This window comes from Triturus cristatus, chromosome 8 (assembly GCF_964204655.1).
Source record: "Triturus cristatus chromosome 8, aTriCri1.1, whole genome shotgun sequence".
Taxonomy (NCBI): domain Eukaryota; kingdom Metazoa; phylum Chordata; class Amphibia; order Caudata; family Salamandridae; genus Triturus; species Triturus cristatus.
Genome location: NC_140591.1, coordinates 774462920 through 774486759, shown reverse-complemented (window position 1 = coordinate 774486759; position 23840 = coordinate 774462920). Strand labels below are relative to the sequence as shown.

The window sequence follows — 23840 nt, the reverse complement described above, 5'->3', positions numbered from 1 at the left end:
ACTTGGCACCGATCCTTAAAGGCCTTCCTATTTGTGCCTGTTGTAAAGTCTGGGATCGTAAACCGTGAAAGGAGCCTAATTGTTTCGTGACTCCCATAGGTGTTGTGTAGACTTAGTTATGGGGGAGCGAGTCAAGTTAGCTGCTTTAGATCTTGCCACAGAATTTCGTAAAGGAACCTCCCGCCAAATGGTGATCCTTAAAGCACTGGACCACTCTAATGGGAAGCTCAAAACAGTCTCCTGTCAATAGGCCGGGATGACTGAAATTCCCTGTTCTTGCCCCCCTAACCCCCCCCCCCCCCCCCCCCCCCTCCCCTTACCTTTAAATTAGTGGTTGGAACATGTATTGTGCAGTGATTCTAGATTTTTTTGTTTTGTTTACATTGATAAAATCAAAACATACCTGCTGCAGGTGCCTCATGCTTTTATGGTAGACCTTCAAAGGAATGGTCTGGAATGAAACTACATCATCTACAGAAAATTCATCTTGATGGTTGTTATACGTCCTTGCAGTGAGAGTGAGATGCAGTGCCAACTTTGTAAATCCCTCTTAATTTCCATCACCAATATCGGGAAGTTAGCATCATGAACTGCCTGTAAGTTAGGCCCCAGGTACTTAACATTTTTGTTTAATATCTGAAAGGGGGAATGTTTTTTGTAAGCATTGCAGATTGTTAGTGTTTATATTGAGGCCTATAGCATGTTTAGTTTTAGGTCCTCTAGTAAGGGGTCAAGGGAAGCTCTCATGCCGGCTAACAAGATTAGAATATCATCAGCAAAGAAAGTGTTTCATATAATCTCTGCTCATCTGAACCCCCAGATGTTAGGGTTGGGGCAAATACGCTGAGTAAGAGGTTCTAGATATAGGGCTAGGAGCAGGGGTGTCAATGGACATCCCTGCCTTGTATCAGCACATGAATTGATCCAATTAACACTAATCTTTGCAGTGAGGTTAGTAAATCCTGCTAAGGCCATTTTAATAAAGCGGTCTCCCAATCCTCTGTCCTTCAGTACTTCCTTCAGAAAAGGCTATTCCACTGTATTGAACGCCTTTTTGGAATGGCCATCAATGTACCAGCAGGAGCACTGCATCTTTACATCTTCTTTTGGGAATGAATCCCACTTAGGGGTGATTATGTCCGGTTTAAGGTGCAGCTGTCGGTTCGCTGTTTGTTTTTATATACGTATTTAAATCTACATTCAGTAAAGCCATCACCCTATAGGAGCTGAACTGTTCGCCTATGCTTCACATTTTTAAGTATGATTGACACTTTTGCCTCCATCATGGATGGTGGTACTGCTCCTCTAAAGGCTATATCATGTGGCTTTGCACAATAATAATAGCAGCATGGGCCAGAAGCTCATATAGAAGGCCTGGGGGGTGCCCATCAGGTCCTGGGCCCTTGGAGAAGCGAAGAACTTTTACAGCTGAGATTTCCTCCACTGTTATGGGGGCTTCCAACGCTGCCGTTTTATTTGGGGTTACATTAGTAAGATTGGAGCCTTGCACGAAGTGTCTATTGGAAAGGTCATCCGTCAGCCAAAATGTGGGACTGGATATGCTTCCTTCTCAGTCTGGCTGCTAATAATCTCTCTGCCTTGTTACCACCCTCATGGTATTTTTATTGGATTTGTTCTAGGGAGTACTTAGCTTTATTAAGCTTGAAGTATGAGTTGGTCCTTTATGTGAATTATCTGGTGCCATGTCTTTTGGGAGAGAGTTTTATGGTCCTCTTCCAACTTTCGTAGAGCAGTATGGTGGTCTCGCCAGATTACTGCTTGAGTCCTAGCTGGCTTAATACTTTCTGCTATATAGGTCTCTCGTAATACGGCATTCATTGAGTCCCATCGTATCACTGCAGTCCTCAGTATCATTGTAAGATATAAACTTTTTAATATGGGATTGCAGCACTTCCCTGGCCACCCTATTACTGAGTTGTGTTAAACTGCCATTGTGGCCTTCCACCCTGGTCATGCCTGTCCCATGAAAATTCCAGAGTAATCGGGACATGGTCAGAAAGAAACGTCACCTCAATCCCAGGCTCCTGAACCATGTTTAACAGGAGACAGTCACATAGTACACAATTAATTCTGGCATAGGACCTATGGGATGAGGGGTAGTGCAACTAACTCCTAATTTCTATGTATATGTCTACTAGACACTGCTCTCCAATGTCGTTTACTGGGATGCCTTGGATTTTCTGCACCTCTGTCAGTCATTCGGTCTGTATGGGTTGGTCCTGCCATTCAAAACAATTTGAAGGGCTTACCCCATTTGTAAGACGGAGGGTCTGGTGGTGCTGCAGATATTGTGTCACATGTAAAAGGTTATTGAGTTCTTGCTGCTGTCATAATTTGTCATTTCACTGGAATATGGTGGGCTGTCCTAATGACATCTACTGAGGGATTTCATTTAGGACTTCGCTATCTGGTATTAGGGAGTGCAATATTCTGAGTGTGAAGCTTTCGATGTCTGTTCCTTCTGTGCTAGTTGGAATTCCCTATATGCACAAGTTATTCCTTCTTGCTCTATTCTTTATATCTCCAAGTTTTTCCTGCAGGAGGGTATTTTGCTCCCAGAGAGCTCAAAGTTCCCCCTTGACTAATTCCATTTCTTCCTCTCAGCCATCATTAGATTTCTCCAGTCCAAAGAGTCTTTGGCCTAAGTTGATTATATCTCTCCCTCCTTTTTGCAGTTAGCAGTAAATTGTTCGCTCAATCCACTGAAAAGAGTTTCCAGGCATTGTTTTCTGACTAGGTAGCACTCAGAATTAGATTACCAATTAAGGGTTGTCATTGGGGGTGTAGTCATCATTGCAATGGTCGTGGTTGCTTTGTAAGAGGAGGTCTTTAACAGATTTGTCCTGTTTTTCTCGTTACCGCCATTGTAATGAAGTGTCCGTGGTGGTATATGACCACGCTGGATCTGTAAACCACTAAACGGCGCCTCTTCCCATCCTACCAGCATTACAAAGTATCTTCACAGTCAGTATACCTCTCAGGTGTTAAATCGTTTTGATGTCGATCAAACTAGTCTTCAGGGGATTATTTAGTATTATTCCTTGTAGGCATGAACTAGACCCATCGTGGTATGTTTGTAGGTCCCACTGTGCCCAGGTCATGTAGGACTGAGCTCTCTGCCGATAGGCGCCATGCTCAACAGGTCCCACAACTCCTCTAGCATCTGCTGTGTGTAGGGCAGGAGCGCTGTTTACTAAGTGTTTAAGGCCTTCTCTTAGTGTATCTGGTATGCTTTGCGTGGTTGCCGTAAGCTGTCCTCTGCGCATATCCTACTCTATAGTTGAAATCGACCTCTCCAGCTCTTTGGTTGACCAGCGGCAACGTCTACGCTCCATAGCCCGTTTGGCCTTGGTTAGTGGGCTTGTACACTAAAGAGGTTCACCTCTTTGTCACATAGCAGGCCATGCCACAGCCACGTATCTGTGGGCCCACGCCTTCCCGCTGGGCCCTCATGGAGGTTGTCGCTCTGTCTCTGCTGCCATCTCTGACACCCCTCAGGGGCGGGGCGCACTGTGGAACCTGACCCCTGATTTCACCACAGCCCCCGTGTCCGCTCACTTTCGAATGCTATTTGGGGAGTTATGGTGTGGGATACTGCAGGCTCCTTGCTATGGCTATGAGCTGCTCAATCTCTGCTCGCTTGGGTCATCAGGCTGGCATCTTAAATGAGGCAGCATGGTTTTGTGGCCTCAGAATAGCTCTTTGTTCCGCTGCTTCCCAAATCCAGGCTGTTTAGTGTCTGGTCATCTCATCCAACCCCTTCTGGTGTCTCATGGGGTCGGGAGAAGTCGTATGCTGTGTGGGTTTGGTGGACTGCAGACACATTTTCTTACCGTGCGGGATATAGTGGCCATCCTTTAGACGCTTGTGCTATTGAAAATCCAAGGTACCTTTCTCTGTGGGGGAGTGGAGTTCAGTGTGCTTACACCTCACTGGTTGGATTTTGTGAGCTTTACGATGAGGTGAAGAGTGTACTAAAGTGAATGCTTTTCATTGTGTTTCTATGGAACATTTGGGTTACTTCTATTGTAATGTAACAGTGGAACTACCAGCTCGACAACAGTAAATGATTCAAGCATTCAAGGAAAGATTGCTGTGCTGGAGAACTGTAGTTACAGGTAACTTCATTCAAACCTTTGGTCAAGGATCTCCTATCCAATTTAATTGCAAAGGTTTTACTTTTAGACAGAACTACATTTCACAAATGTATTAACTGGTTGATTACTTGTATGTCATTATAAGCACTATTTGAAGTGTTTACCTGGCAACTGGTTTTGCTTCCTCGTTTTAACTACACCGATGATTTTGCCCCTTTTCTTCCTGTTCAGGAAGTAGTTCTTCATTATTTATTTCTGGTCCTATCACTCCAGAGGAATTTGTATGTGACCTAAGCCGCAAGGATGTATCTTGGTTTTTGTTTAAATCTATTTATTGCCTTTTTATGTTGCATTACATAATACAGTTGCAGTACCTACTAACAGTGGTAAATTACTAGATGGCAAGAACAGCAGTATCAGGAGGACTTTGCATATAGAAGTACAGTATGTAGACCATGCATATCAAGCACATTACTTGTAGGAACAAATTAGGAGAGACCGGCAAAAGACATTTATCCAGTCTATCGAAATTAATCCAAGTGAGAGTCGCTATCCGGTAGAGGTGTGCAGCTTTCACAGGAGACAAGTTTCCAATATCGGATACAATCTGCTAGTCCGAAAAAGTGTAACAAGAACAGCAAAAGGTAATTGTACTAACTAATATGCTGGCCCTAACATCGAATCCCACCCCTCTGTTAACTGCTACTATGTATTCAGTTGCTTAATCAGGTTTATGCATCTGTCACCTTGATCTCTACCATCTGATTTGATACTGGTTGGTGATGTGGACCACCCAAAAGGGGTGTGTCGGGGATTTCGACTTATTGGGAAGTGCACTCCGTCCTTTCTCCCATTTCTCGCTGCAAGCCAGCTGGACATTTGGAGTTGTGGAAGCATCAGATATAGCAGTGTGTAATCGGCTGTAATGGCATCCCAGTTGGTAGCTAGGGGGTGTTTGATAAGTCCTAAGTTGTCTTCTCTGTGACGGGCAGCTTTCTCTGCCTGAATCCAGTTTGTGAACGACTGAATTCAGGCTTTGAGGTGCGGAAGGTTGGATGACTTCCATCTGTGGGTGATTAGTCTTTTTGAAAATAATAGTCCCAAATCAATGAACCAGGATGTGACCTTGTATTTCTTGCTCCTACAATATAGTTTGAAAACGCACACCTCCCATGTATTCGCGAGAACTCTCAGTACAGTGAATCAGGTGACCCATCACTCCCTGCCAGTAGCATTGTAAGTGGGGACGGGCCCAGAGCATTTATAGGAGTTCCCCATCTACCAGCTTACACCTGGGGCAGACCGCATCTGTATGATAAAAATATATTTTTATTTTGGCTGGGGTGAGGTATGCCCTGTGTACAATGTATAATTGAATCAAATTGGTTTGGGCATTACGGAGAATGTGAAGAGGACTTTCCGACAGAGTGGACTCGTCTGTGCAGGGGCGATTGAGGTCTGTCTCCCACCGCCCACAAAGGGATGTATGTAATGGCTCTGGGTGTGAGCATAGAGAATCCGGGTTCTCACTCCACCTGGAATGTACACTTTCCCTAGTTTTCTTGGCGACAGACTTAATTTCCATTACGCGGATTCACAGGAATGGGAGACAACACGTACGAGATGCGGCATTCGCACTACATTAGGTTTAGAGTACCCGAAGCACGATCTTTTAAGTGCTCCGGCTTATTGTTAATACATGTAGCCACTAGTTGAACGCGTGTATACTTTTCTCTTGAATACTTGCAGCTATTTCCATCCTTTCCACATGATGCCGAGTACGATTACCACACCTTCTTTAGAACACACTCGATGCCACGACTATTATTTTCCTGCATGTTCACAAGCACTACTATAAGGATCTTTTTTTTTTTTATTGTTTCGATTCGCTTAGCTCGAATGATGTTCGGCACGGTAATACGTCACTTTCGTGATGCACCTCGCACGGAAACAATTTGTTTACAGATAACAGAATGCAAAGATAGGTACATATACTATTTTCCCAGAGTCACTTCATCTAAAGTTTTCACTTGGGTGCTGTGAACACTGTAATATACCGTTATGCAGGTCTTGGATTAAGCATTAAAACGCGTGGTATTTCTTTGTTTTAGGCAATACCCCCTGATGAATGGCAAGGCCTGAAATGCATTGGGGACCCTGTAAATCATGTGAAGCTTAATGATGATAAGCAAAGATAATGTGAAATCAACATTATAAAGGCAAATAATGCAAATCGATTAAAGAAATGAGAAATTAACTATCAAAAAATAAAAACCTACTGGAATCAGTAATCTGTTGAAAGATTTATCATTTTTTAACGCAATCTAGTGCCGGGAAGATTAGTTTTTTCCCTGTCGGAGAACGGTTTCAATTAGCATAGAGAATCAGCCAGTCAGCGAACCAAATACCTACCCTGCCCCAAAACATGGAGGCACTGTACAGTAAGGTGCATAGGGGTTTCACAGGTCGAATCGCCCCAGCAATGTCAGTGCCCCCACAAGTGAGGTGTGCGGGATAAATTGTCCAGGAAGGAGGCAATCCTCCTCTACCAGTGACTCGGAAGACCAGAGCACCCTGTCTCTATAGAGATTGCCTACCAGTTGGATCCCGGCCTCATGCTAGGCAGATAATTCCACCCTAGTGGTAGAGTGTGGTCCGTGCGGCATAACCAACAGGACCAAAACTGGTGCATAGGTGCTAGTCTGACGTGTGAGATAGAGGCTGCGTCGAAAGCAGCGATGTGTATCTAATAGGAGTGTGGGCTTGGGTGGCTGTGGCCTGGCGCATGGATGGAATAGCTGAAAGATTCTGACTTGGTTCCAGGGTGGTAGCACTTTGGCGGTGTCAGGCAATTTAGAGGAAGCAAGCCATCGTGCCACCCATTGAAGTTGGGACGCCAAGTAATATTGCTCAAAATTAGTCACTCAAGTCCTCCGCAGTCCGTGGGTTGATGAAGCTTTGCGAGTGCCACGCAGTATCAGAAGGTACTCCAAATGAAGTCCCTGATCACGCCGTCAAAGGAACAGAAGAAGGAGGCGCGTATGTATACGGGTGATTAACAAAGTAATATAGGAGGCGAGGGAGCACAACCATCTTTAGCAGAGCCACTCAGCCCGCCACAGACAAGAGTAACTTCTTCCAAAAGGCCATCTGGGCATGCAGCGATGTGACCGCACTCGTCAAGTTTCTGTCAAATAAATCCATGGGCGAATGATAGATTTGGATTTCTAAATACCTAAATGCAGTGGGCTGCCAGGTGAGAAGGGTGGCAGCAAGGGGGAGGCCTGGGTCAGACATGGTTGGGGATAATGGGAAAAGACCAGATTTAGCCCAAGAGAACATATTGGAGAAAAAGGAAATCATGAATACCATATGAGCAGTACACCAAACAAGTGCCGCCCAAACCAAACAAACGCGTTTATTTATCTAACAAACACTATGTCTGTGTGGGGGCGGGGGGGGGGGGAGGAAGGAACACAAGAACCAACAAACCTCAAATTGGGAGTAATAATAATTACCAGTCCAATACAGTCATCAATTGCAGAGAAGACAATCAGAACCAATCTTATCAGTGGGCTTGGGGTGCCTGTATATGCCACCTAGAGAATATATGGGGGCCTATGTTGAAAGACACCTGTGGGATGAAAAGGCATATTTAATTAGCCACAATCCCAACATAACTGTATGAGAAAATGGACAGAACATTGAGCAAGTCAAATAATGATTTCAGACGTTTGTGTACTCTCATCGGGAGGGGGTGCTGGGTCCAGTCAAGACTGCCAGGTGGCAGTGCAGTTTTCGTCACTGGAATAGGGCTATATCTCAGGGTTCATTTCCATCTGTCTGGAAGAGGGTTATTGTCAAGCCTCTCCTTAAGAAGCCTTCTTTGGATCCTGGCCTCCTCAAAAATTTTAGGCCTATCTCCCTACTTCCTGCCCCTGCAAAAATACTGGAGGCCCATCTCAATTCCCACCTCTCTACCTTTCTTGAGACCAGTGAGTATCTTGATAACACACAGCATGGATTCAGAAAGTACCATAGTACTGAATCCGCACTCACTGTTGTAGTAGACAACATTCGACGCAAAGTAGATTGTGGCCAAACCACAATATTGGTCCTTTTAGATCTTACAGCCGCATTCGATACCCTGTCCCCCGCCATTTTAACATCTCGGCTCAGGGAGGCAGGGGTTACTGGATCGGCCTTGGATCTTCTCAACTCTTTCCTTCTGGGTAGAGAACAGAGAGTGAAGCTCGGAAACTTTCTCTCCCCTGCCAAGTCATTGCAATGTGGGGTGCCACAGGGGTCGGCTCTGAGCCCGACCCTGTTTAACATCTATGTGGCCCCCCTTGCCAGACTAGTAAAATCGCAGGGGATGGAGGTGGTGTCTTACGCCGACGACACCCAGATCATGGTGTCACTGGCTCATTCCTCTGTCCATACATCCGCCATTAGCTTTAGGTCTTGTATGCAGCTGGTAGCAGACTGGATGATCATCAACTCCCTAAAGTTAAATGGGGATAAAACAGAGGTCTTGGTCTTTGGGAACGACCGAGATGTTTGGTCGGGCGAGTGGTGGCCCTCATCCCTCGGTATTTGCCCCACCCCCTCCCAATCAGCCAGAAATCTCGGCGTGGTTTTTGACACCTCACTCTCTATGATGCCCCAAGTAAATAGGACAATGGCCACTTGCTGGGGTGTTATCAGGATTCTAAATAGGATCCGTGATTATTTTTCACCTCATGCCCGTAAGCAGATTGCAGTCGCCCTTCTGGGCTCCAGGCTTGATTATTGTAATTCCTTATATGTGGAGTCCAACAAAGGCCTTATCCATCGACTGCAAATTGTGCAGAATGCTGCAGCACGTTTTGTTTTGGCCCTTCCTCTGGCATCTTCAGCCACGACTGCTAGGAGAGATCTTCATTGGCTCCCTGTTCAGTATAGAGTCTTTTTTAAGATTCTTTGCCTTACATACAGAGCCCTCGTGGCTGGTCCTGATGATGCACTCGGGTCTTTGCTTACTCGCTACATCCCCACTAGATCTCTTCGATCTGCTAGTTTATCTCAATTGGTAGTGCCTCGCACAAGACTAGCCAGATGGGGAGCGTGAGCTTTTTCTGTTGCTGCTCCTAAGCTTTGGAATTCTCTTCCAATTGAGGTTAAAATCCTTCCCTCAATTGGTTTATTTAAAAAGGCCCTTAAGACGTGGTATTTTAGCAAGGCTTACCATTAAGAGATTACTGATTTGATCTGCGAGCTGCATTATTTGATTTAGGCGCCTTGACGCCCATTGGGCTAAGTCTGCGCATGATAAAACTCACTTCATTCATTCATTCATTCATTCAAGAGCGGAGTGATTCCTCCACAGGGCTTGAGTATTGCGTTGCTTCAGCAAGGGCAGCAGCATGCTGTAGCACCCGGCGGCTCTCCGTGATAATCTGTTCCAGATCTGAACGGCCTTGGGGCCGGAGAATGCTGCGACCCAAGGCGGCGTCTACGGCGGTGGCCTCTACTGTAAGCGCAGCCTTTTGTAATGGCAGATTGCAGTAATCTGGCCGGATGAGGTCCGTGCATCTCCAACCACCACCATGCGTTATCTGGGTAATCAAAGAAGTTTGTGTTTCTGCTCGCAACCACCTGGCGAAGTCCCTGTTGTGGAAATGCAGTAATATGAGCACCATTGGACGAGGGATGAAGCCAGGTAGGGGCTTCTGTGCAGGGACACAGTGCCCCTGTTCAACAGAGAAATGCTGCTCCAAGGCATTTGGAGGAAGCAGGTAACGCAACCGTTGCTCCACATAGCTCACCGCATCTTGACCCTCTGCCTCCACCGGGAGGGCCACAATGCGGATATTGTTTCTCCTAGATCTTCCCTCCGCATCCTTGGGCCTTTGCTCCAGGACGTTGACTTGTTCCAACAGTATGTGTAAGGAGGAGTCCATGCATTGAGATTTTGGCTGCAGGTCGGCAAGAGTCTCTTACACTGAACCTACTCTCTGAACTAGTTTGCGATGATCGGCATGTAGCACTGTGAGATGTGTAGCGACATTGTCTATCTTTTTCTCTAGAGACGTCCTAGTGCATCCAGTAGCCTCTAGGACAGTGTACAGTTTATCACGCAGTGACATGGAGCAATCGGGGGGAGGGGCTCCAGCAGTGAAATATCTTTGGCTGACACAGTAGAGGTCGATGTCAGATCCAAGGGTGTATCTTGGGCAGCAGAGCGTAAGCCCCCCATCATGAGTGACTGTGTCCAGTAATCTCTCAGTGCAATGGTTGCACTTGATGCTTTACTGGAGTACTGTGGGGTAGCCTGGAGCTGCCTGCCAGATGCTCGGGCGATCTGTCACAACCAAGAAGTGGTGTAGCTCACATCACAGAGGCTATCACTGATGGAAGGATATGTCACCCTGTCCTGTGAGTTAGAGAAGGGGGAGGGCCAAAGTCACTGGGGTGGCCCCCGCTACAGCTCAACAATGTGCAGGGCAAAATCAAAGTTGTAGCAACTCAGTCTGTCTTGGCAGCAAGGGGCGCACAGGGCAGTGCTGAGCATGAACAAGATGGGGCGCACCAGAGCGGCTAGAGCATGGTTACAGGTGGAGTCCAGCGACTCTAACAACCAATAGTGTCAAAGCAGTGACCAGGTGATGCTGCAGAGTGCTGGCCCAGCACCAAAGTAATGGAGGCCACTGATTGTCACCAGGGGGATGGGAGCTGCTACAGTGTAAATGCAGCACAGCAAGCCCTATCGGTAGAGGGAAGCGGGAAGATACAGAACACAGCTTCCTCTGCGGGAGCACGGACGGGAAAAATAAGCCAGGCGTCACAAAGGGTGGTTTACTTGGGTCCAAAGGAGATTCGGCGAGTCCGTGCAGGGGAGCAGTGTGGCGTGGTGGTATTAGAGAGCGATACCAGGCATGGCCCTGTCACGTGGCCCATAGGGACATTGTCGTCTTCACTAAGTTAGCATGAGCACGTTGCAGCCTGCCTGCTGCTTTGCGCACGTTACTAAATGTCTTTATTTTTTCCAATAATTACTATGGCTGCTTTCACATGAGAACTCATCACTGTGTTCGCTCTCTGTATGTTCCTGGGATTTTCACGGAACATTATGTGCAAGGTCGAACAACAATGCCCCTTGCTATTTTGCTCTGGCCAGACCTAAGCTGTTAGACAAAACATACCGATGCAGCAGTTGTTTAGACAAATGTACTTGGGATTTATTAGAATACACAAATAGCACACACTTGGAGAGGGACTTTTCAAGGGAGAAGAGCGATGTATGATGTAGATATACCATCTATAGGCTAAGGTAGGGGGTCGCTGAAAATGCCCAGAGATCTTCTGTTATTTAATAATACTTGTTCTTAGCAAGGGGAGGGAGGTTAGGCACTATATAGTCTTTTCTCCATTGTCATTCCATGATGACATCTCCCTTCATGATATATGGACTAGCTGCTTTGCTGACTATATTTGTACTATGCATTTTCATGCTTGTTGTGGCACGTATACTGCATGTTGGGGCACGTTAGTTAAAATAAATATTTTTAACTGATTAGTGTCTGTCAGATCTTGGACAAGTACAAGAGTGTGAACCAAAGTGTGTCTTGTTTCACGATTCCTGAGATATCTGGGAGTGTTGTGTTCTGGGGCATCTAATCATTTGATTCTCAGGGAGTGAGTAGGAGAGCAAGTGAGACACTACCGCACGTCGGTCCTTGGCTTGTGGGTACTAAGGTGATAGGAAGACCCAGTCCCTATACACCAAGGTCCTATAATCCTGCGCATAGTTCTGTGTTTGTGCAGAATCCCTGCAACACCCAGAGCACAAGAGAGTGACCTGGTGCCAACAAGTTGCACTGAGGTGGGCGAGAGCTATTCCCGGCAGCCAGGCCTGGAAGACTTATCCTCTGCCACAAATTTGTTCTTCTTTTTATTGTATTCTGTATATACCAATGTATCAAGATATTTTGTAAAATGAGATATATGTTGATATAGTAACATACTTTTTAGAAATAAGGGTGTCAACTCCTTTAACGTCTTTTTTTTTAAATTGATTTTAAACTGCTATAATTCATTTTATTGAAAAATAAAAATTTGATATAAATGTAATTCATGGTCTATACACTGGAAATTCTTTATTCAATTATGATTATGAGATTAAATCAATACTAGCTACGCTGTCTTTTGCCTAGGAGCATATACTCTGTTGTCTTTTGGGTAATGTACAGGCTATATTAAATTGCATATATAAATATGCTTGTGCATTAGAGATTACTTATTTTATGACACAGTAGTGTATTCTAGATGTGAGACTGTAACATGTACTGTTCGAATACTTGCAATCAAAATACTAATTCAGCAGGAGTACTTTCTGTCCTAATTCTGGATGTTTGTTTGATTAGTTACAGATTGAAGATGATCAGGGTGTGAATTTAGGAGTGGAGAGTAGTTTAACACTTCGTCGCCTTCTAGTATGGACATACGATCCTAAAATAAGATTGAAGACACTTGCAGCCCTTGTAGACCATTGCCAAGGTGCGTATTATGCATATTTTGTACATCTACTAATAGCATCCGTAATTTAATCTTGACTGTTAATGTGGCAGTAGGTCTGTGATTGTCAATGCTCATGTAGCAGACCGTTAATGATCCATTAATAGCACAACCAAATTAACCCTCTTCTTAATAGAGGGGTGGATACCATAATCATAAACCTAACTCCTTCAGTTCTCCAGTTGACCCTGGAATAATGTCAATGCTATAACTCCCAGGGTAGACGCAGAGATGGCAATGTACGTGCTCTGTGCCTTGGGGACACACTGACGATGAACCACATATTCCCTTAACCTCCTGGGCCCATTTCCCCCAAAGAATGTGGGGCAGAATTACAGGATACTGTTGGGAGGGGGGAGTGGGGGGGGGGGGGAGGGGAATGAGACAGAAAATCAAACCAAAACAAGACCGAAATGCAGCCTTGTCATAAGCAAGCCACATGGCATCCTAAAAGGAAAACATACCAACAATTAACTTCTCTGAAATAGCAGTACACCCCAACTGGCCGGTTTGTACTCAACTGAGTAAAGACTCACCTCTATGACTTAAGTTCCTGCCAGGGTTGATACCGTTTAATAAATTAGTCACTGCTAATCTTACTCACTTCACAAAAAGGCTTTAATGGTCTTTTTTTATCCCAGTTTACCAAGTCTTCATTCAAATCTTTGTGAACGAAGGCAGTCTGCAACAGCCAAAAGGACATTACTTCAAGGCCTGGGCTGAAATTTAAAATCCCTTGTGGGGCTGCAAATTATGGACTAAAAGGTTCCTTTGGTGTTAGTTCTTACTTGGGCAGGTCAGCTTGCTCACCTCATTTCCTGTTCTAGATTAAGCCCTTCCAGGTACTCACCCTTTAGTCACTGCTTGATCAGTGCTGTCCATCAGAGATGCAAGGTCCTCTTTGTGCAGTGTGTAAAATGCAATTCATCAAGTTCGGGTTTATTACCTCTTACATGCTGGAAACACTGTCTCAACTGTGGGTCAGATTAAATCCCAGTAACAAAACAGGAAATAATGTTCAAAATGGTCACCTGATTCAGAAGCTGCGTCATGAGAGAAAGAACAAAACTATTTATTTGCACTAAGAGCACGTGGACAGCTATAAATACGTATTACAAGACCTCCGATTGCTCACTCTCTAATACAATTGATCTGCTGATGAGAAAAGAGCACTAGATACTGCCAACACCCTCTGGCACCAAAGTACCTCAATGCAACACAAAATTGTGGCTCAGATCAAAGGGTAAATTAGCTCAAGATTGGAGCCGGCAAATGAGTCAACTCTCCAACTCCGAACAACAAAGTACCTCCTCCATATACACCCTACCACATATCTTTCTGGAAGGAAAAACAGCCTTCCTGCTAGAATCTGTGAGCCAGATGCTACATAAATTCTACTTACCAAGCTTTTGTGTGATAGATATAAGGCTGAACAAGTGGTGCCTCAGAACCACTTAGTATAGTGCAACGCTTTTGACACGGCCGATAATTAAAATGAACAAGCACTGGCAAAGCCAATAGGTCTTCACTTTGGGAGAAAACATGTTTTTTAGCCATGCTGTACAGCCTCCCAGATTCTGTGCTGCATGGCTAAAGGAAACAAACGTACAAAAAAATGTGCTGAGTAAGCAATTGTCATTTTGTAGGTGCGAGTGTCACTCGTGCACGCCTACAGCATTTTTTTGGGGGTCTTTTTTTTTTTTTTTTGTAAATTGAAGCACTTTTGGGGGATGAGCAAACACGGATGACCGGGTGCGGGGAGGGGGGGGGGGGTGGTAGGAAACTCAGTAGAGGGTGGGAGAAGTAATTCTGGGTAGGGATGGAAATAAAACGGACGGCGGGGTGAAGATGAGAAGCAGTAGGAAAAGAGTAACATGGATCAGGTGGTGGAGAAGTACATGGGTAAGAGAGCAACACTAAAGAGACAGCTTGAAAACACATACACTTTTGAGTGCTTAAGACTTACGAAATAAGTAAACCCAAAAGTGAGCAGTAAGAGTAAATTGACAATGCTCCATGGAGGGATAGACCGAAGATGGATACGAAATTCCATTGAATAAGAAGCAAGCAATGAGTGAGAGACAACCAACTGAGTATGTTCAGCGATATTCATGGTTTGTAGCCTTGCCTTATACAGTTGATATTTAAGGTACAAAGGATCAGTTAACAATTTAATCTGTTCTTGGAAGCAGACTGTGATATATAAGCAAACTGTACATTTAAAAGAGAACATTTTGGGACAATCTTTCAAATAATGTTGTAAGCTTTTCTGTTTGAAAGCATGTGGTCAACATTTCTCAGTCCTGTGTATTTGGTAGATTTCTGAAATGTTCTGTTGCCAAATGTCCATCAAAATCTATTATGAGCATCTGTGTTTCTCTAATGGACTCTCTTATCCCTTCTGTAGGAAGGAAAGGTGGGGAGCTGGCATCTGCTGTCCATGCTTACACTAAAACTGGGGATCCGTATATGAGATCATTAGTACAGCACATTCTGGGCTTGGTGTCTCATCCTATTCTGAATTTCCTTAATGGCTGGATCTATGATGGAGAGATGGAAGATACATATCATGAGGTAATAAACTCTAAAACGTTTGATCGGTTACTTCATTTGACATCAAATTGTTAATATACAAGTTTTTAACAAATGTTGCCACTTCTGAACTTGATGAACTCCTTTACTGTTAATTTATTTTATACTAGAGTCATATGGCACGACCATCTAACATAAAAACAAATAGCCCTGGGGCATTTTTGTTATCATTTTATTGCATTTTATTCCAGCCTTTGTTGTTCATTTTACCTAAATTGTAAAGCGGTTCATCTTTATAACCATAAAACATACCCAGAAATGTGAGCTTCACCCAACCTATTGGGACAGGAATGTCCCCTGCATGCTAATAGAGACATACGCCTATGCCTGGAGTAACCCCAGCTGCTGCCTTTTCTGCCCTGCATGCGCAGTAGTCCTCCATAAATGCATATGCCTAGGGCTTGTAGCTGATTGAGACCAAGGGCCTGGCTCTGAGATGGGTAGGGTTCACAAAGTACATTCTCTACTCGTCATGGGTCTACTGTCCATGCCTTGGGATATATACATTAAGCTGTGGTGGTAGAACTCCCTTTCTCTAAGTGATCATACTAAAAAGACCTTTTATCCCTGTCTTGGGTGTGAGTGTGGTGCCCACCAGCTTCATATGGGTAAAGGTCCACTTAAATTTAATGCCCAGTCCCTGCGCTGACATCCTGCTGTGTAGGTCATGTGTGTGATATGTATGGTGACTGGTAGCAGGTTTCCATGTTTCTTGTGAGTATTTGGTTCGAGTGCCCAGTAAAACGTTTTTGGATGCCTCTGACAAAATATAGCATAAGATGAAGCTTCTCCTTTTCTATAAAGAAAATCACTGCACTGTTAAGCATTTATTTTTGTTGCTTCACTAACATCTGAGTCTCTAGTCTCTACACCATCTCCCTGAGGTGCCCTAGACATCTTACACTTGCTACCCTGAGAATCCAGTGTGGAAATGGTTTACATGACTCCTAGGCTGCAGTGCCCTAGTATGTCAGCCCTGGGGCATTATTGGTAAAAGTCCCCAACCACCAGGGCTCAACTCCATTACACCTTGCTTGCACCTTAGGCCCCAAACTGGTTCCGACACTCCCTACAGTGAAAAGCCCAATCACAATGGCCAACATGGAGTTAAGTCTCCGGCGACAAAGACCGCATTCTCATTGACTGCCACCAATTTTCTTAACCTTTAGCCATCATGTGTACTCAGGCTTTTGCAGTCAACACGTCATTTTTCTAGACTCTATTATTCTAAAATCAGCACTCTACTCCTTCTACCCTGTCTGCACAACTACTCTCGCCTCTCCTCCATATACAGCCCTGGATCACCCCTCCTGCACTCTAAAGACAATTTTTCTTTTTGTTTTTTGAAAAAATATCTTTTTATTGGCAGTTATCCAATGGATACAATTTTCAGTATTCAATAGGTTGTTTACAATTGTGTTGTATACCATTGTAGGAGACAGTGTGTCAGACATTCCATTGTTTTCTTATTACCATAAATATCCCCCACCCCGTATTGTAACATCTCGAGCCATACCTTCCACCCGCCCCAACTTGTGCTATCTCCCCAAATTCTCACTCACATTTAATGATAGCAGAAGAATCGGACCACCTATCAACCTACAATAATCACTTCTGGTTCTCAGAGTAGCCAAACCATGGTTGTTTCTTGTACCACCAAAGCCTCATCACATTCAACTGCGCTTTCCTTCAAAGACAGTTCTGGACTCTGATCTCTTCTCTCCCAACCCAGCACATCACTCGCACAATCTTCGAACCCATCTAGCAACTTTGCCATCAGTCTTTTTTTTTGTACACCAACTTAATTGGGTTTTGTATCGCTAATAAAGTCCATTCACATTTAGTTAGTTTGTTAAATCTCCCCTATTCCTCATTGTGCAATACCCCAATGGAGCCCAATCTTTACCATCAAAGTCTTGACCACAGTTGCATACCCTAATTCATTGTCCTGGCCTGCCTTCCATTAGCTTCCTGCTCACCTCCTCTATACCCTTCTTAACCTCTTCTACTTAATCCACATCTTTCCAGCTTTCTCTCCTTCAGTCAGCCATCCTCTTAAAACTTTCCACCACTTGTACTTCGACAAACAAGCTCACCAGTCTTCCCCAACTCAACAAGTAACCTTTGTCCAGAGAACACCTTCAGCTGCTGCAAATTATCTGTGGTAATCATTAAGTTCATAAAGACTATGTTTGCTTTATTCACCTCTAAGTATCCATCTGGTTCGTCTTCAAATCTCTGCATGACTAGAGTTAAACATTCTCATTATTCCTCTCCACATACAGTTTACCTTTACTGCTCCCATCATCAACACCACATGGACCCAGCAGTTCTCACCAATATTCTCCTTGACCAGTCACCGCCTTCTTTCTCTGTTAAGCCTCTCTGATTTATCAGATTGCTTTTCTCTATTTCTTAGGGTTTTGCAAACTCCTTAGCTGCCTATATTGAGCACATGCCCCTTCAAGTGTGCATCCTTGCTACCCCCCCTTGGTCACCACGACCAGGAGCTGGTAAGAAGATCTGACCCAAAAAGGCACCCCTGCACCGGACTCCCCACGGCCTTGGGTGGTCCAACCGACGGTGCCTAACCAACCACCAACATCCCAACTTACCTCTCCAAGTGGTGATCGCACCCAGAAGACCTTCGTCCTCGAGCCTGCAGTGTGTTTGCAAACTGGAAACTCCCCATTGAAAGTTGCAGGGCACCCAACGCCAAACAGTACTCTGCACCTGGGCGCCCCAGTGGTGCTGAGGGTTAATCTTTTGTGCTGGCCTATACCCTCATTTGCCCTGAGTTTACGTCCAGGAGCTTTGCTCCCTCAACCCAGTGGCCGGCTCGCCAGCAGCCACCAAGCAGAGGCCCCCTATTCCCCGTTGGATAGCATCCTTGACCCTGGGGGACCCCTTGGTCTGACCCCAGAATACCAACTCCCACAACAAAGTACTAACCTTAGAACCAATAGCACTATTTTCCTCTATAGGATAACATTGACTTTTTTTCTATGAAAAGTTTCTAAGTGTAGAGTTGGAAAATCTAAGAAAGCCTTTTACAACTGTACTAAATAACAAAAACGCTTTTACTTACCTGTTTACAGGAGATGTCCCAGTGTAGTATCTGGGTACACTACTCTGTGTAAGAAAAGTAATCTGAAAGTAATGTACTGGTTATTTTGCTAAAAAGCCTATTCAAAGTATATGTACTGTATTTCCAAAGCATTGCATTTCTCATGAACAGTACTGTACATCAAAACAAAGTGCTTATACAATTACCATCCAAACTGTGTTACAACTGTTTATTTACTGCAAAGTATTTATCACGTAGCTGTGCCAGACTTGCTTGGTACTAGAAAAATAAAATATCTAAAAGAATATTTCTATGCAAAAACAATTCGTCTGAAGTTCAGTCGTGTGTGAATTCATTTGCTGATTGAATGTGTACAACAAATGCTTAACACTGTCCTCTGATAAAGCCTTACTGCTCGACCACCCTACCACAAATAGAGAGTAAGGGGCTATCTACTTTTACCGCTGCATACCTTTGGGGTTCCACTGAACTCTGTGTGCACCATACCTCACTTTGGTATAGTATATACAGAGCCAGCTTCCTACATATTGTTATAAAAAAAGTAGGTCTTTTGAAATTCACTTTTTGCAAATTACAGCTGTTTATCCTTTCTTCCATAGAATTGGGTTTCACTTTTATAACACATCGATCAACCTATATGCACTTAGGTACCCAACTCAATATCCACACATTTCCATCTTTGTCTTAATAGACCTGATCCTCCCTTCAACTGTTTGCATTGACAGTGTATGTTTTGAGCATAGAGAATTACCTGTATAAACTTCAACAATGGCATCACCACTCTGATTTTATTCCACCCAACAAACTATATCTAATCAAACTGTGTTTTCTCATAATATTCTCTTACTTTCTTTCTCGTTCTCCACACGTGTGGATTTTGATCACATTTTCTTTTGTTCCATCACAGCTAACATGGTTATAAGACTGTGTTGGGTACTCTTCCACTAAACAGATCAAAGGGAGATCTTCGGATGGACCAGTGTGGTGTTATTCTCTATACCCATGCTTTAACACCTTCGCCGCGGGGGTAAATCCCCGCGGTGCGGGGGTGGTGGAGGCCGGCGACGCTGTGCTCATGACGAGCCCAGCTAGTCATGAGGCTCAGTGGAGCTGTGCTCATGACGACCCCGCCCACTGATTGATTCCCCGCCTGTGCGGGAGAATCAATCGCGCGTGGGCGGGCCGCGACCGTCATGACGAGCCCAGCTCGTCATGAGCACAGCTCCACTGTGCTTAATGACGAGCTGGGCTCGTCATGAGCACCGAAGAAGCTAAGTATTTCTTTTCTCCAACTCATACTATTGCATTTTGCTAACTGAATACTTTCATTTCACATGAGAGAGATTTTCTTTCCACTACTCAGTTCATTTCTGGATGGTAAAGAGAAGTTCTCCTATAGTTGAAGTTTCAGTTTTAAAAACTCCTCAATCTCTTTAGAGCATAACTGCGCCCCTTTGTTAGGAGTAATACCTTTGCAATCTTCCTTTTATAAAAAGAGCTCTAACATTGTGCATCATGCTGAAAATCTTCTGGATCATCATGCCAACCCCGCTACTTGAGAGAAACAAATCTGCCTTTTAATTTGTGTTCTGGAACAGGCTTCACTTCAAAATGATGCTTCAAGAATTTAGAACTGAACTGTACCAGTCTGGGTTTAGCTTTGCTTGAATTCACATTACTCCCATTTAAAAGCGGAATTAAACATTTTTGAGATGTATTAATAGTAAACTTAGCAACCAAACACCACCCTCCCAAATAACACTAGAACTATTACACAGCTGTCCAACATCTCTATTTTATGCCAGAGTACTTGTGCACAAGTGGCTTAAGTGTGCACGAAGCAAAAGCAATGGGATGATCGTGTCCTGCCTACCCTTAAGGACAGAGGGGTGGCTACACCCATGTCCTTTGTCCAGTTTTGCACCAGAGCATGAGCAAATGGCTCTTGCAACTGGATTGAGCTGGACTATGCATGGGGACACCAAATGTGCCCCCTGTGCAGACTTTCTGGCAAACTTGGAGTGCACCCACCCAGCCCCAAAACACTAAAGCCTGTCTGGGAGGTGGTCACACCTCTGTTACAGGAAACCTAATGTCAAGCCTTCCTCTGCTCGAGCTTGGCTCAGCAGCAGGAGGGCAGACTTGTGTCTGTGGCTGGCAGCATCCATGTTGTGATGCCCAGGTCGAGAAAGCTGGTACCGGGTATACCGGTGTTTCACATAAGTCCCTCTAGGAGGGTGGAATCATACCTCCCCCGCAAGTTACTAGCGGGGAGGTATGATTCCAAGGTGTTTGACACCAAACACGATATGTTTCTAAGCAGCCGTTTTAAAGTTAGCATTTAACGCGAGGTTATAACGCACTTAAATATATATGGTTGGCTGCATCACAGACCACCCTGGAAAATAGGTTCCGAAGGCTGCAGAGGGGCCCTACTCACGCAGGAGTACCCTCTCACACAAAACCCATCACCCTGCCTTCAGGATTGTTAAGGCCTGCCAGAGGGGTGACTGATAGGTTTATGTGTGTAGTGATTTAGAAGAGATATAGGGAACCTATATCTAAGGGGTGCATGCACCTCCTTACACAGGCTGCAGTAGCAGACCTGTGGTGCCAGTTAAATTGGCCTCTCAGGGGTGGCACAATACGTGCTTCAGCCCCCGGGAGGCCTCTGGGGAACCTATGCCCTAGGTTCCTGGTGTACCCTATACTAGGGACTGATAAGGCTACCCCAGATTCCAATCTGGAGTGTACCTAAAGTATATGCATATCAGTTTAAGGGAGAAAGCAGATGGGCTGTGGTCTGGGATAGCAGGATCCCAGTCAGACTAGTCAAAAACCAGCAAAACTCCAGGAGAAAAAAATGGGGGTAACCATGCAGTCAGATCCTACCTTCCTACAATATCCATCACGTTTGTGATGGAGTAACCCAAGATCGTAATCAGGCCCTTAGTCAAAAGTCACTTTTGAACCACGAACAACAAAATCTTCATTGGGGTCTTTTTTCACAGACACATCCCACTCATGGATTGTCTCACAAAGAACCACATTGTTAATGCTACCCGGTTTACTTTGATTTACCATCGCAGTCTTTTTTACAGATCTCCCAAAAGTATTACAAAACTCTGGCAAAATGTTCCAAACCACTACTCTTCAAATATTCTTTACTTACAGCTGGATATTGTTTAATTGGGCTACATGAACTTTTGATCTACATTTAAAATAATTGGTGCCATTGAAATTGATCCTCTTTCTCTGATGCTGTTTACCATATTTGCAGTTATGCTCCCAATCTGTGCCTGTTTGTCCTGTTGGACTCTGACACCATGTGTGTGTCTACAGGGTCTGCCCCCTTCATTGCAAAAGACACCCCCCCCCCCCCCCCGTAAAAGAGTGGAGTGGGCCGATCCTAGATTTGATAGGATCCCCAGGTCCTGGGATAGCAACCTTTATAGGGACTAACCCCCTCTAGCCTTACAGTGTGAGATCATGTCATCTTCCCAGGCACAATATCGCTCTCCGAACTCCAAAAGACGATGCATTTCTTTTGCTGAGTTACTTAATGGTCATTTTATCCTTTCCCAAATACAGTTCTTTCTTTTAATGTTCTCGAACACTTGATTCACAAACAGCATAGACTGGCAAACTCAGTATAAAGTGCGTACGTTTATGTGGGAGGATTGTGACTCTTCTCTTTAAAATATGACATGCACGATCAAATATCAATTACAGACATGAACCATCCAACTACTGTATAGTAACTGATGTATTGCTTTTGTGTTCCAGTATTTGCAATAGTTTAGTGACGTCGAACAGCATACAGTGTATTCATTCAGCGCCCTGGTGAATTACTATATTGTCACTGTATTACTGCTTTATTTACATGTGCATTATGTGTTTCTAATAGTTTTTAGTATTCATATGTTTATATATAGAAATATTTATAAAGTGTTGTGCCTTTGGAAAAAACGTGCAACGCATGCTGGACTTTATCATAATTATTGTACCTGTAATAACTGTGGTGCACTGTACATCCAGACTCAACCCCAAACTGCATTCTGAGACTTAACTGTTCTTCCATGGTTACTTCATTACTAAAGATTGCCAACTCTTCAGTGTTGAACCTGTTGTGTCGATTTAGATACTGTATACAGGTTTCCCGATTTATGTCCTTATATAGGTACAATTCGATTGCCCATATTTAGGCATAGAAATCCTACCCTTATTTAGGCATTATCCATGCTAACCAAATACAGGCATGGCCACCTACATCTGTTCATCTACGTCACAACGACTTGGAAAACCAGACTCTTAAGCCTTTAGGACTTCCCCTTGCTTGGATATTGATTTCTCCAAGAACTCATTTATTCTGCATGAACATCTATTCCTTAGGGGTTCATACATGACGTTCTTCTGCCTGACTTATACGTCAATACTGGCATTCCTAAACACCTTCAAGGTATAAATATACCTTCACTTACCATGGCAAACCACGGTTCGGCTGCATACTTGCACGATTCGGCTCGCCACAGCAAGTTCGGAAGGAAGTCAAGTCCCCGCCTGGCGCACTGACCAGACGCTGTCATCCTCTTCGCAGAGAATCCAGCTCCAGTGCTTGACTCCCCTTGCGGGGTGTTAGAGATCGAGACTCGGAAAGAGATTCCAACCTCACTCATTCTAAGGTATGGAGCAAACTAGAACCTAGAGGGACTTTTGGCAAATTTCGGCAACTATAGCTAAACTGGACTATAGACAAACAGCACCTACTTCTTTACCTCGTACTACACTTAGGTTAGGTACACTGGGGTAGAACTAGCTAGAAGCATCAGATGAGTATTCGCATTTTAACCTGTGTTATTTATGTATGTATTTTATGAATATCTGTCATAGCTACACATTATGCTATTGCAGTATTATTTTATCTCACTGCTAACGCTGTACATATTTTACTTTCATTCTGTCTTACGATTGTAGCAGTTCATATCTCTTGCATGAGAAATAAGACTGTTCAATAAACCCTTTTTATTAACACGCCCGTCTATCTATTTCTGTGTAACTCTGTAGAAACGAAGAATGCACGATTGACTGAGTGAAACGGTTATCTATTGTTTCCACGATTCTGGGATTGTTCCGATTCTAAGGGAAACAAAGTTGTCATGTTTATGTTGTTGTCAGAAACGAATTCCTTCTTGTTTATTTGAGAAGTTTCTAGTGACCCCCTGAGTTAGCTGGCACACACAAGTAATTAAGTTCAATGTACTCGATAGAGACATACTGACCTCAGTCCTATGTCAAAGATATAGTGTATATTATTCCAATGCGCAGGGCCTATCAGGAATATAGGAACTACCCTACAAACCCCCAGACCTCACATTTTTGATAGTGTTTGGTTGATACGACTGTGCGGATTGTAGAAAAAAGCGGAGACAAACCCTTTCCTTTGCTCCTGAATTATATCCCAAAGGGCCCTTTCTCCTTATGCTTTT

The 23840-nt window shown here is 44.2% G+C and overlaps 1 protein-coding gene across 1 annotated transcript in view; it reads left to right on the top strand.

The window, feature by feature from the left end:
* The window catches only part of TUBGCP3 (tubulin gamma complex component 3), a 370876-nt gene that overhangs the window by 210420 nt on the left and 136616 nt on the right, over window positions 1-23840 (top strand). Inside the window, exons 10-11 of the mRNA XM_085622213.1 lie at window positions 12524-12656; window positions 15082-15248. Of these exons, the coding sequence (XP_085478339.1) occupies window positions 12524-12656; window positions 15082-15248 (300 nt within the window). The remainder of the gene's footprint in view (window positions 1-12523; window positions 12657-15081; window positions 15249-23840) is intronic.